Source organism: Protopterus annectens, chromosome 5.part0, assembly GCF_019279795.1.
Source record: "Protopterus annectens isolate FY-2018-M chromosome 5.part0, PAN1.0, whole genome shotgun sequence".
Taxonomy (NCBI): Eukaryota; Metazoa; Chordata; order Ceratodontiformes; family Protopteridae; genus Protopterus; species Protopterus annectens.
Window position 1 is genome coordinate 1,670,679,853 of NC_056735.1, and position 14,511 is coordinate 1,670,694,363.

At 43.0% G+C, this 14,511-nt stretch overlaps 1 protein-coding gene across 1 annotated transcript in view; it reads right to left on the minus strand.

The window, feature by feature from the left end:
• Positions 1-14,511, minus strand: part of PSMG1 (proteasome assembly chaperone 1) — a 551,386-nt gene that overhangs the window by 266,875 nt on the left and 270,000 nt on the right. The window contains exon 3 of the mRNA XM_044071460.1: positions 5,280-5,434. Coding sequence (XP_043927395.1) covers positions 5,280-5,434 — 155 coding nt within the window. The remainder of the gene's footprint in view (positions 1-5,279; positions 5,435-14,511) is intronic.

A 14,511-nucleotide genomic window follows, 5' to 3' on the forward strand; every position in this document is an offset into this window, starting at 1 on the left:
TATATTCAAGCAATGCAATGTCATCAAAAAAGAGTAGTTGCAAGCAAATACACCATAGGAGGATAACCCAAAATAGGATGTATGAGGAGGAGTTAGCCACTAATCCTTTATCTAGAGGGGAAGGAGGGAGGGAAACCTGGACTGCAGCTGTATTAGCACTCGAACATCTATATCTATGGTAGGTACAAAACTGTACTATGTTCATCGTGCATACAGCTGCAGTAATCACATATGGGTAGAATCCCAAAGCTACGCACAGGGTGGTAGGCACTAGGTGGAACTGGGATGAGCCAGAATGCCCTGCAACACAGCAGTAGCAAAGCCTGCTCTAGTTTTGGAATATAAAGGCAGGTGGTAGTGTCTTGTGAAGGTATGTACAGAACTCCAAGTGGCTGCCTCCAAAATATCTTTGGTAGGAACTCCTCTGAGGAAGGCTGTAGAGGTAGCTGTGGCCCTGGTGGAGTGGGGTCTGATGCCTACAGGGACAGATTTCCCATGACAGGAGTAACAGAATCGTATGCAGTGGCCTATCCATTTTGAAATAGTCTGTTTGGTAACCGGCTTTCCCTGAGCTCCTACAGCATAGGACACAAAAAGTTGTTCAGATTTCCTGAAAGGCTTTGTTCTGTCCAAGTAATAACTTAGCTGTCTATGGATGTATAAGGAATGTAGCAGCTTTTCCCCTTTGTTTTGAGGGTTGGGGTAGAAGGTAGGTAAGTGTATGGCTTGATTTAAAGCTACCCTGGATACCACTTTAGGCATAAATGACGGGTTGGTTTGAAGGAAGACCCTGTCCTGATGGAAGATGAGAAAGGGCTGTACAGCCATGAGGGCTTGCAGCTCCGAAACCCTACAAGCTGAGGTAATGGCCAGAAGGAAAGCTGTTTTCCAGGACAAATATTTCAAATCTGTTGAGGCAGCTGGCTCAAAGGGAGGCAATGTTAATTTTTCTAGAATGTAATTAAGATCCCAGGCTGGTATTGGTTGTTTCCTTGGGGGTCTTATATTCTTAGCCCCTCTGAGGAATTGTCTTAAAAGTGGGTGAGAGAATAATGGTGGATCCGTATTGAATTCTGCAGAAATGGCTGAGGCATGGATTTTTATGGAGGAAAATGAAAGTCCACTGTTCAGCAGCTCAGCTAGATACTGTAATGTCTGAGGCAAATTCAGTTTTCTAGGGTCCTGGCCTTTTTTCTCATTCCAAGAGCAAAACCGTTTCCATTTTGCGGAGTAAGTCTTCCTAGTAGATGGCCTCCTGGCCACCAAAATGACATCCTGCACCTCTTTGGTGAGTAGGGTCTGTTGTGGTGTTAAGCAATTTTCCATGCAGCAAGATTGAGCGTTTTCAGCTGACTGTGAAGAGTTTTGTAGCTGTGCTGAGTCAGCAGATGAGGAATCAGAGGTAGTGGCCAGGGAGGAGTATGTGTTAGGCTCCTTAGGAGTGGGTACCAGTGCTGTCTTGGCCAGTCTGGAGCAATCAGTATCATCTTCGGTCTGTCTGCTCTTGCTTTCAAGAGCACCTTGGGTAGAAGAGGCAGAGGTGGGAAAGCGTAAACTGTCCATCCTGTCCAACTGAATGAAAGGGCGTCCACTCTCCAGGCCTTTGGGTGAGAGGTCCTTGAACAAAACTTTTCCAGTTGATGATTCCTGTGGGAGGCGAAGAGATCTATATCTGGCCTTCCCCACACTTGGATTATCTTTGTAAACACCTGTGGATGTAGCTTCCATTCGTGTGGATCTGTCATATTTCTGCTTAGATTGTCTGCCAGCGTGTTTTCCAAACCTGGCAAGTACTGTGCTTGAAGTTCGATTTGCCTTTCCAGAGCCAAGTTCCAAAGTGTCATGGCTAGTCTGCACAGGGGATTTGAATGTGTTCCTCCTTGTTTGTTTATATACCACATTACTGTGGTGTTGTCTGTTCTTATAAGCAATTGTCCTGGATGCAGGACAATTGCTTATAAGAACAGACAACACCACAGTAATGTGGTGTTGTCTGTTCTTATAAGCAATTGTCCTGGATGCAGGAGGTCCTTGAAAGCTGTAATTGCATTTATCACTGCTAGCATTTCTTTTTGATTGATGTGAAGGTGCTTTTCCTTTTGGGACCATTTGCCCTGAATGCACCTGTCTGTCATGTGCGCCCCCCAGGCGTAATCTGAGGTGTCTGTTGAGATGACTTGATTTGCTTGAGGCTTGCAGAATGGGAGGCCTGTGCTTGTTTGGCATGCTTGGGCCCACCATAGAAATTCCTTTTGCAAACAGGGAATTATTGGTATTATTGTTTCCAAATTGTGGCTGTGTTGAGACCATAGTTTTTTTTATAGTATCTCCTCAGCATTAGTACCAAATAACACATCCTTTTGTAAAGAAGCATCTAGCAGTTTAGCTTTAACATGGTCAGGCAAACTTTGTTCCCTAAGCCAGGCATGTCTATGAATAACTGATCCTGTAACAGCAGCTCTACTTGAGGCCTCTAAGGCATCATAGCCACATTGTAAGGTGTGTTTACCCACTTGTTCTGCACTATGCATTATATCCTGCAATTCCTTTAAATCTGGTTGTTCAGGCTGAGACATTTTGTTTCTTAATTGTGATAACAGAAACTGATGATATTTAACCATATGGAACTGACAATTTAAGGCTCTCATAGCTAGGGTGGCCGAGGTGTATACCTTTTTTCCCCACCTTTCTAAGGATCTAGATTCTCTTTCGGAAGGTAGTGGATTCTTAGCAGTAGAGGCCTTCATTCCCTTGGGGCCTTGAGAAATGGTTTCAGGGTCAGCTTTATGGCTTTTGAACAGAAATTGGTGAGAATTAGGAACTCTGTAGTACCTATCAGGTTTGACTGGGGCAGGAGGCAGGGAATCCGGATTAAGACAAGCCTCCGAATAAACATCATCAAGTATGTCCAGGACAGGAGGTATAGCCAGAGGTCTGTGCTGAGGTAACAAAAGAAATTCCCTAAGCCTTTTCTTGGAATCAGAAAAGTCTTGGCCTTCCCAATGGAAGTGCTCCCTCAAGGTGTGCAAGGTTTCCCCAAAGGAAAAATCCTCTGGGGGAGATATAGAAGGAATGGGCTGTTCTGCATCAGAATCTTCATAAGGGGAGTACGAGTGTTCCTCTACATCAGAATGTTCTGAGACCATGGAGCCCTGTTCAGAAGAGGGGGAATCTTCCTCCACTCTGGGTCTCTTGTCTGGAGGGGGCTGGGGATGGGCCCTGTGCAACAGGCCTCTTGGAATGCATGGCTGATTTGGTCTTAGTAAAGGCCTTAATGGAGAAGGAAGAAGAGGGCCTAAAAACACCCTGGGAAGAAGTGGACCTGTCCCCATTAGGAGGTTCAACACTAGCAGTGGTTTCGGTGGTTGTAGTCTGAGTAAGGGCCGAGGTACCTGCGGTCTCGGGTACAGAAGACACCACCAAGGAAGTGTCGTCGGTAGTAAGGGACTGCATAGGCGTCTCGCTGAGAACCGGACCACGTGTAGCCGGTTTTGGCGTGGTGTCAGTGGAGACCGCGGGCCTCGCGTGTCGGTCTTTGTCCTTGTGTTTTTTGGACAAAACGGTAGTCGGAGTATCCGATGACATTTTATAATCAAAGGCTTTACCAAAATAATGTTGGGCTTAACTCCCCGACGCTTAATAGTGCGTTTATTGAAAGTCGCACAAAAGCGACAGCCCGAGACGTCGTGGTCTGGGCCTAAACAAGGTATGCAGAGGGAATGGAAATCCTTATGCGGTATTTGCTTCCCACAAGAAATACAACTGTTAACTTTGTCTGACATAGGTCTGAGGCAAGAAAAGTTTCCCCAACGGGGTACTTAGCTTTAAAGAAGACTTCGGTTTCCAATTTTTCGTAAATTCAGGAGCTGGCCGACCGGCACTTGCGAACTGCTTCTGCTTCGGGCACCACGCAGCAAAAAAGACTGAAGAATATGGCGTCGGCTGTGACTTATATAACCCTGTCGCACTGACGTCAGGGAAGAAGGCGACAACAACCGACGCCGGACCAAGACTTTGGAATTCGGCCGACCGAGGACCCGCCTGACGGCAGAGAACCCATATGTGATTACTGCAGCTGTATGCACGATGAACATCACATGGATTTGTGAGGGTGTATGCCCATCACAGAGTGAGAATGCACTCATGCCAAGAACTTAAGAGACATAACAGTTTGCAGCCATAATGAGAGAAGTGTGACAGATACTACACCATCTCAGCCAGCCAAAAGGAAAGGAAAAGAACATGTGCGCCCAAAATATTGCAATTTCCCTTAACTTAGAAAGTAGCCACATATTAATTGAGGGGGCACACTAGACCCCAACATTAAAAAATTGGACACAGTCCAGTACACAAGCCAATACAGACAACACCCGTAAGAGAGAAAAGGGATGTGGTGTAGTACTAGTCAACTGTGATATGATATGGCCATCATATGCAAGTTACATATGTTTGTCAATGTCACTAAACTACTGCAAGACTAAAATTGCAGGAGAAAGAAATGTTGAGTATTACAATAGCTAAAACATGACCCAATGTTTGGCAAATTTAGTTCAGTCCCACAAAATAAAATGCGATGAAACCAGAGAAGAGTGAAAAAGCATGCTAAAGAACAGAGAAATGTACAACTGTTAACTAACAAAAAGGAATCTCCCTCCCATAATAAGTGCAAAAAAGGCATCAAACAAAGCAAAAAAATGAAATGTGATACAACAAAAAGTACTAGTAGCTCAAGGGTTGAGAACGTACTTCCATTACACAGAGTTTCAGTGATGTTACAACTTTAGTACTAAGACACTGGGCCACAATGATCCAGACAAAAAATAAGCATGTGATCAAGAGTGGCAATTCTCTTAAGTTGGCCAAAATGCAGTGTGTAGGCACATGCTAGAACAGAAGATATCAGGAGATCTACTTGTAAACAGAGCCAAACTACAAGAAAAGATTGCTTTCACTGTCTTTCACTGTCTAGTTCACAACGATGTGAACAGAAACTCAGAAAATGTTTAAGAAAGGAGCAGTGATAACATCCACATAATATTCTGTTTATTAATGACTTGTTACTGCAAGTATGGCTCTTAGAACAAAACGTTTTCAGGTAATTCGAAATCCTCAAAAGAGGAAGTACAATTTCAGAAAACAAAAGAAGTAATAAACACAATGGGAATACACATTGTTTACTACTAAGCAAAGAACCAGGGTACAATGGACTAAATACCTTTTTTTTCTGTCACTGACTTTTGATGTACAAGTAGTAAAATAACTAAAACAAATACACTTACAGTGGGATCCGAGCGTAGCCGATAAAGAACACATGACAAGTCTGTTGGAGCCTGAAATTCTGTGGTGTGAAAAATCTTGCATCTCTCGTTCCACAAACTGACAGATCCAATCACATCCCATTTTTCAGAATTTAAAATAAATGAAGACAGGAAGCCTGCATTAAAGAAACAGTTGTAACATTCAATTATTCACACCAAACAGATGTCAAATGTCACACCTCCAGCAGCCTGCGCACATTCTCACATTCCTGAGCATGTTCTGAAATATTTGTATAAAGAACATAAATCAAACAAATGCAAATATCTTTTTAAGTATTTTAAGATAAATATATGCAATAAGAATAAAAACAATAAGAAACAATATAACTATTTAGAAGGAACAACCAACAAAAAAATATACAAACATACTTGTTACAAAACCTAATGGAAGACATAAGGTCAATAAAGTACAGTTGTGTACACTTACCATAAATGTAGATGTTCAAGTGTATTCACTGTTGCAGTCATTACATTTGGGTAATCTGCTGGCAGGTTGCACTCAGTCGGCCGGATTAACAAAGTCTTGGGTCCTGCGTTAGTTGTTGTCCCTTGTTCCATGGCGTCAGGTCGTCAGGGGTATAAAACATGCAGCCGATGCCATTACATTAGTTTTTTCTTGCCCCAGATGTCAGGTGACCCCCAAATGGGGAGCAAAATATATAAATAATTTAACACACAAAAATATATACCTCCAAACAAAAGCAAATACACCAAAAAGGCTTTTAAGTGTAGTAAAATAAAGGAGAGGCATAGTAAGAGAAAAGACAGGGGGCTGGAGGGAGGGTAACCAGGACTGCAGCAGTGAATATACTCAAACATGTACATTTATGGTAAGTGTACACAACTGTTCTATGTTCTTCGTGTTTCACTGTTGCAGTCATTACTTTTGGGGAGATTCCCAAAGCTAAGGTTGGGAGGATGGATTTATACAGTATAAGGACCGGCTATAAGGCCCTGCAAAACAGCAGTGGCAAAGCCAGCTCTGGATTTAGAGAAAAATTGGTAAATGATACGGCTTGGTGAAAGTATGAACTGAACTCCAGGTAGCAGATTCTAGAATATCCCTGGTAGGAACACCTCTGAGAAAGGCTGTAGAAGTTGATGCAGCCCTGGTGGAATGGGATCTAATCCCCTGGGGGATAGGTTTTCCATGGTGCTTACAGCAGAAATGAATACAATGGCTTATCCATTTGGAAATGATTTGCTTTGAAATAGCCTTTCCCTCTGCCCCTGCAGCAAATGCTACCAGCAGTTGTTCAGATTTTCTTTGAGATTTAGTCCTGTCCAAGTAAAATCTAAGTTGTCTGTGTACATCCAATGAATGCAGAATCCGATCCCCCTTGTTCTGTGGATTGGGAAAGAAAGCTGGCAAATGAATGGACTGATTAAGAGCCACACTGGATACCACCTTGGGCATGAAGGATGGGTTGGTCCTGAGTGACACCCTGTCCGCATGAAAGATGATGAAAGGCTCCACTGCCATAAGGGCCTGTAATTCAGATATCCTTCTAGCCAAAGTGATTGCTAAAAGGAAGGCTGTTTTCCAGGAAAGAAATTTTTAAGTCTGCAGTAGCAGCTGGCTCGAAAGGAGGTAGAGTGAGTTTCTCCAATACAAAGTTAAGGTCCCAGGCAGGGGTTGGCGCTCTCCTGGGTGGCCTTAGGTTTTTGGCCCCTCTGAGATACTGCTTTAGCAGAGGATGAGAGAAGAGGGGGGGTTCTGCGTTGTAATGAGCTGAAATGGCTGAAACATGGATTTTGTGGAAGAAAAAGATAGGCCCTTGTGAAGCATCTCAGTTAAGTATTGCAAAATCTGAGGTAAATTGGGCACTGCTGTGCTCATCCCTTGAGATTGATTCCAGGCACAGAATCTTTTCCATTTGTCAGCATAAGATTTTCTAGTACTAGGTCTTCTCGCCACCAAAATGACATCCATCACAGGTTTGCTGAAGGATGCTAAGGGAGAATTTAAGTGATTAGCCAAGTTGCAAGATTCAATGTTTGGACCTGAGGGTGCAGAATTTGGTTGTTCTACTGAGATAGTAAAGAAGGTGTCTGAGGCAGGTGTCATGGAGAAATTTTTGACAGACTGCGTAGGAATGGGTACCAGTGTTGGCGAGGCCAGTCTGGAGCAAGCAAAATCATTTTTGGTTTGTCCTGTTTGACTTTTAGTAGAACTTTGGAGAGCAAAGGCAGAGGGGGAAAGGCATAGACTGATAGGTTTTCCCAGCTGAAGGACAGAGCATCCACGTTCCAGGCTTTTTTGTCAGGAGTTCTTGTGCAAAATTTGTCCAACTGGTAGTTCTGGGGTGAGGCAAAGAGATCTATGTCTGGGCTCCCCCATATGCAAGTAGCCTGCTTTGAAGCAGAGGTATCTTCTGCAAGATTCCCTGATTGGGATATGCAAGTAAGCCTCTCTTAGATCTTGAGTTGCAAACCAAGCATTTTTGCCTAGCAAAGGAAGTAACTGGTGAAGAGTCAGCATCTTGAATTTTGAAATGTCCAGAAAGGTGTTTAGAGTAGACAGATCCAGAATTGGATGCTATGATTTGTCTTTTCTGGGTACCAGGAAAAGTCTGGAATAGAAACCTTGTCCCTTTTCCTCTTCTGGTACTAGTTGAATAGCCCCCATGTTTCGGAAAGAAGGTACTTGTTTCTGAGCCTCTGCCCACTGATTTGGAGGCAGGTCTGGCCATCCCTTTGGAGTTGGCAATGTGTGGAAATTAAATCTGTAACCCTGGGGCACTATATTTAAAAAACCCATTTGTCCTGGGTTATGAGTTGCCAGTTTTTTGCATGAAGTGCCAGTTTTCCCCCCAAAGAGGCGGCTAAAAGGTAAGCACTTGGTAAATTCTAATGGAAAGTCATTAAGACTGTTTACCATAGGGAGGTGTCATGTTGTTTCCAGATTTGGAAGAGGAAGCACCCCAATGCTTAGCTCTGAAAGTTCACTGGGACTGAAACCTGGTGTTTATGGAATGTCTGGGTTTGGCTTGAGTGGCTCTGGAAGGAACTGGAAAGGACCAGTTCTTAGTAGGCCAATGCCTACTAAATCTTGGAGGTTGTACTTGTAAGAAATCTTTCACAGTTAGCATAGATTTAGCTTTATCTTCCATCTTTTTTAGAACTTCTTCAGCCTTATTGCCTAACAGATGGTCCTGCTGCAAAGGAGCATCCAACAATTTTGCTTTAACATGATCAGGCAGAGATTGCTCCTTAAGCCAAGCATGCCTTCTAAGCACAGACCCAGTAACAGCAGTCCTGCAAGAGGTCCCCAAAGAATCAAAAACACATTGCAAAGTATGTTTTCCAACTTGTTCAGCTGAATGCAATAAATCCTGTAAATCTTTATTTTCCACACAGTCAGAAATCAACGTCATTTTCTGTTTAAGCAGTCCCATGATATGCTGCTGCTATTTTAGCATATGGAATTGACAGTTTAAAGCCCTGATTGCCAAGGCTGCAGAAGTATAAACCTTTTTACCCCATCTATCCAGCTCCCTGGAGTCTCTATCAAAAGGGGTAGGATTTTTAGCAGTAAAAGCCTTAATGCCCTTGGGGCCCAGAGAAATGGTTTCAGGGTCCGCAACAGGATTTTTGAAAAGGAATTTGTGGGAGTCAGGAACCCTATCTGTCTGGCTTACAAGGGGCCGGAGGCAGAGAATCAGGGGTCGTACTGGATTCTGAAAAAAACATCATCAATTTCTAGTACAGCAGGTATAGCCAAAGGCCTATGCTGAGGAAGAAGAAGGATATCCCTAAGCCTCTTTTTGGATTCAGAAAAATCCTGACTTTCCCAGTGGAAATGCTCCCTTAAGGTATGTAAATTTTCCCCAAAAGAAAAATCCTCGGGGGGAGAAGCAGAAGGAATGGAAACCTCTGCATCAGAGTCCTCACAAGTAGGTATGGACAAATCCTGTTCATTAGAAGAGTCAGAAGAAACAGAGTCCTGTTCAGAAGATTCATAGTCAAGTTCAGCCCTAGGCCTCTTAGAGGGGGGGGGGGGGGTTTGACTACTCCTGATTAAAGTAATTAAATCTTCAGACATTTTGATCATTTGTTTTTTAGGCATAGGGGCCTGAACATGTGACCTGGGCATCAGTTTTTTAGACATAGATCGAGTTTTTGGCCTTAATATTGAAGGTGGTGTTAGTTTAATATACACATCTGTAGGCCTGAATACACCTTCAGAAGCCGGTGCCTGCACAGCGGCTCCAGACCCATCCAAGGTAAAGACATCCACGGGTTCCATAGGTGAAGCATCTCACGGCATACCGGATTCCGAATGGGTCTCAGTAGAGGCCTGCTAATCAGAAGTAGCGGGTATCAGGGGCTGCAAAAGCGCCTCACTGAGTACCGGCGAACTGGTGACTGGCTTAGGAGAAGCATTGTTGGCAGTTTTGGACCTCAACGGCCTGTCTCTGTCTTTTTCTTTGCGTTTTTTCAGTATTCCGGTAGTCATATTGCTAACCAACGTCATTTCTGGGTAATTGACCTGAGAACCAAAATATTTAGAAGCAAAAATATACCGACGACAAACAGTGCGCTGATTAAATAAAGCACAAAACCGACAACAAGGTACGTCGTGGTCAGGGCCTAGGCAAGGAATACAGTACAAATGGAAATCCTTATGAGGTATTTGCTTCCCACAAGTAATACAATTATTAACTTTTACTGACATCGGTAAGGAGCAAGAAAAAGTTTCCCCAACGGGGTACTTAGCTTTTTAGTTGAAGACTTCAGTTCTGAAACTCAAAAACGGAAATTTCAGGAGTCGGTCGACTGGCACTTGCAAACTGCTTCTGCTTCGGGCACCGCACGGCAAGAAAGACTGATGTAATGGCGTCGGCTGCATGTTTTATACCCCTGACAACCTGACGTCATGGAAGAAGGGACAGCAACCGACGCAGGACCCAAGACTTTGTTAATCAGGCCGACTGAGGGCAACCTGCCAGCAGATTACCCAAATGTAATGACTGCAACAGTGAAACACGAAGAACATCATATGGTTATAATTTTAGATATGGTAATGGTATATACCAGAAAAAAAAAAAGATGCTAAATTACATTATACCTCTAACAAGAGTTATTGTCTCAGTTCAGTGCGGTTTAATATATAAACTCAGTAAGAGAAACACTGTTGCATTCAAATATAATGTGTTGGAATCTGAAATGGAAAACTTAAAGCAGGTCTTATGCTACATCCTGAAAAAATCTTTTCCAAAATTCAATAAGCATTGAGCATTTATTATTAAAATATGGCAGCAATCTGCAAATCTTCATATATTTTGTACCCATATTGCTAAAGCCATCTTAAGACGTTGCATTAAAATTTATTTAGTCAGATGTACTACAAAATTTTATTTTACAAATCATTAGGTGAGCTCTCCTAAGATTTTTTGGGGGGAGGGGGACATGAATTATTGTGAATTTCCAGATTAAGCAATTTTAGGTATACTGACTGAGTTTATCCTCTAATGTCCATAGCAATTTGGATGAGGAACATTTCCAAAAAGTGTGTAAAGCATAGACTGTGCTTGCCCGACAAGCACTGCACTTTGCTACATAGATGGGAAAAATTACACCTTTTTCTTGTGGTGAGATAATGAATTGTGCATTATCATGGAAGTACCTTGAGGATCAAATTAATACAATGACTAGGAGTGATGAAAAATAACAATGGGCATTACATTTAAACTTCCTGATTATAGAATATGAATCTGATATGGCTTTTTAAAGTTAAGCACGATAAAGTATTTGAAAGAATTGTAATTGTTTTTATCACAGGAATCAAAAGAAAATGTAGATTTAATAATATTTCATAATATGTTATCATAGGTAGATACCCCTTTTTGCAGTAATGCAAAATTACAGTTATTTGCTTGATTTTTTCCTTCTTGTTCTGGATTAAGTGTGCCTCAAGTTATTGGATTAGGGTTGTAGTCAATTGGGTGGAAAAGAATGATGATCTTATTAAGGCTCAGTTGTCGAATTAATTTTGCTGAAATAATTAGAGTAATGAAAAACCTCTGAACTTTTGACATGTGCAGGACCTTTTGCCTAAGAAGGAAAAATAAGAAGTATGTACTTACCATAAAGTTCCATGTTTGTAGTCCATCTCGTCTACATTCTTGCTGGATGGGTTTGGAGCCGAGGGCCGATACTAAAGCTCGAGAGCTTTTACTGGCTCAAGGCTATCCTCTATCCCATGATGCACCACGGCAATTCCCCAGATCTTGTTTGTAAGAAACTAACTAAATACATAATAGTAATTATAATATCAACAACTATGTACATATAAACAAAAGGACTTAGTTTTATTATCCATGCCATGTGGACTGACAACTATAACAAGGTCAGATAGCATAATGGATAGTCCACCATTTCCTCGAGGATACAGGAAGGGGGAAGGAGGGTGGGATGCAAGAATGTAGACGAGATGGACTATAAACATGGAATGTTATGGTAAGTACATAACTTCTTAATGTTATGTAGTCCTATCTCATCGCAATTCTTGCTGGATGGGACAGCGTCCTCAGCACCTTTATCTCGGGTGGCTCAAACAAAGAGACTCTTCAGCACAGTGGTCCCAAAGGATGACCTGTCCTGGGAGGCCAAATCCGATTTGTAATGAGTGACAAAGGTATGAGGGTCTTGCCCAAGTAGCTGCTGCACAAATGGTATCAACTGGGAGTTTTGATTTGAAGGCATAAGAAGCTGATACTGCTCTAGCTGAATGGCCTTTTAATTTAGCAGGTAGTTGTTTTCCCAACATTTTTGTAAGCAAAATAGATGCACTCTGAAAGCCATTTTGACAGAGTCATCTTGGAAACAGGCAAGCCTTTGTTTTTCTCTGAGAAGGAAACAAAAGTACAGTTTTGTACCTACCATAAATGTAGATGTCCGATAGACATGCAACTGCAGTCATAACATGTGGGTTGTCCTGCCTCAGGCAGCCCTCGGTCGGCCGGATTCCAAAGTCTGGGTCCGACGTCGGCTGATGTCGCATTTCTCTCCGACGTCAGAGCGGCTGGAGTACATAAGCATCAGCCGACACCATTTTCTTCAGTGTTTCTTGCCCCAGATGCCAGGTGCCCTCCAAGGAAGGCTGTAATCAAATTAGAAGACAAAAACAGGATTCCAAACAATAAATGAGCAATAAAACAAATACACCATAACAGATATCCCCAGCTAAGAGAAACAGGGATAGGAGTGGACCCTAGGCATAGAGGGGTATGGAGGGAGGGAAAATCCGACTGCAGTTGCATGTCTATCGGACATCTACATTTATGGTAGGTACAAAACTGTACTATGTCCTTCAAGAATGCAACTGCAGTCATAACATGTGGGTAGAATACCATAGCTTAGCTGGGGGAGGAGGAATGCTCTAGGGAAAAGATGGTGTGGCAATCAAACCCTGCAGGACTGCCGAAGCAAAGCCTGCTCTGGATCTGGAGTATAGAGGGAGATTGTAGTGTTTGGAGAATGTATGCACGGAGCTCCATGTAGCAGCTTCTAGAATGTCCTTGGTAGGCACCCCTCTTAAGAATGCTGTACAGGTGGCTGTAGCTCTAGTGGAATGTGGTCTGACATTGGCTGGAATAGTCTTTCCATGAAAGGAGTAACAGAATCTGATGCAATGTCCAATCCATTTAGAAACAGTCTGTTTTGAAATTGCTTTTCCTTGGACTGCAGGGGCGTAAGCTACAAAAAGTTGTTCAGACTTCCTACTGGCCTTGGTTCTGTCCAGGTAGTATCGAAGTTGTCTGTGAATGTCCAAGGTATGCAACAGTCTTTCCCCCCTATTCTCAGGATTGGGGAAGAAGGCAGGCAGATGAATGGCTTGATTTAAAGAAACCCTAGATACCACCTTTGGCATAAAAGTAGGGTTGGTCCTTAATGAAACCCTGTCTCTGTGAAAAATAATAAAGGGTGGTATTGCCATTAGGGCCTGTAACTCCGAAACCCTTCTTGCTGAGGTAATTGCCAACAGGAAAGCTGTCTTCCATGAGAGAAATTGCAGGTCAACTGAAGCTGCCGGCTCAAATGGAGGTAGAGTCAGTTTTTCTAGGACAAAATTGAGGTCCCAGGCTGGCACTGGGGCCTTTCTTGGTGGCTTAATGTTCTTGATTCCCCTGAGGAATTGCCTTAATAAAGGGTGAGAAAAAACAGGAGGATCAGTGTTGTATCTAGCTGAAATAGCAGATGCATGTATCTTTATGGAAGAATATGAGAGGCCGTTCTTTAACATATCTGCCAAATATTCCAAGATGAGTGGGATGTTCAGCAATGATGCATCATGTCCCTTGCTGGTATTCCAATTGCTGAATCTTTTCCACTTTGCTAAGTAAACCTTTCTGGTGGATGGTCTTCGAGCCTCTGTTAGTATCCGCTGAACTTCCTTGGAGAGATAAGCTGAATTTATTTATGGGATCTCCCAGGCTGTTAGCTGCAGTGTCTGAAGATTTGGATGCAGTGTTTCGAAATTGTGTTGAGTCAAAAGTAGAGGCCACTGAGGAAGGACCCACCTCCTTGTGTGACATATGCTCCGTAGTAGTGGGTACCAGTGTTGTCTTGGCCAGTCCGGAGCTATTATGATTCCCTTGGGTTTCTCTGCTTTGATCTTTAGTAATACTGAGGTCATCAGTGGCAGAGGTGGGAATGCATAGATTGCTAGGGAGTTCCAGTTGAATGAGAGGGCATCTATTTTCCAAGCTTTTGGATGGTATGTCCTTGTGCAGAATTTTGGTAGAAGATGGTTGAGGTGAGAGGCAAATAGGTCCACTTCTGGCTTGCCCCATGTTGAAGTGAGTTGTCTGAAGGCCTTCGGATGTAACCTCCACTCATGTGGATCTGTGAAATTCCTGCTTAGGCTGTCCGCCAACACATTGTCTTTTCCTGGAACAAACTGGGATTGTAACTGGATGTTTAGGCTCAGTGATTTCTCCCAAAGCTGCATTGTCAGTCTGCAAAGGGGGTAAGAGTGGGTGCCCCCTTGCTTGTTTATGTACCACATCACAGTGGTGTTGTCTGTCCGCATCAGTAAATGGCCTTGCTGGAGTTGGTGTTGAAAGGCCTCGATGGCATGCATTACTGCCAGCATTTCCTTTTGGTTTATATGCAGATGCGTTTCCTTTGGAGACCATTGTCCTTGTATACACCTGCCTTCCATGTGCGCCCCCCATCCAAGGTCTGA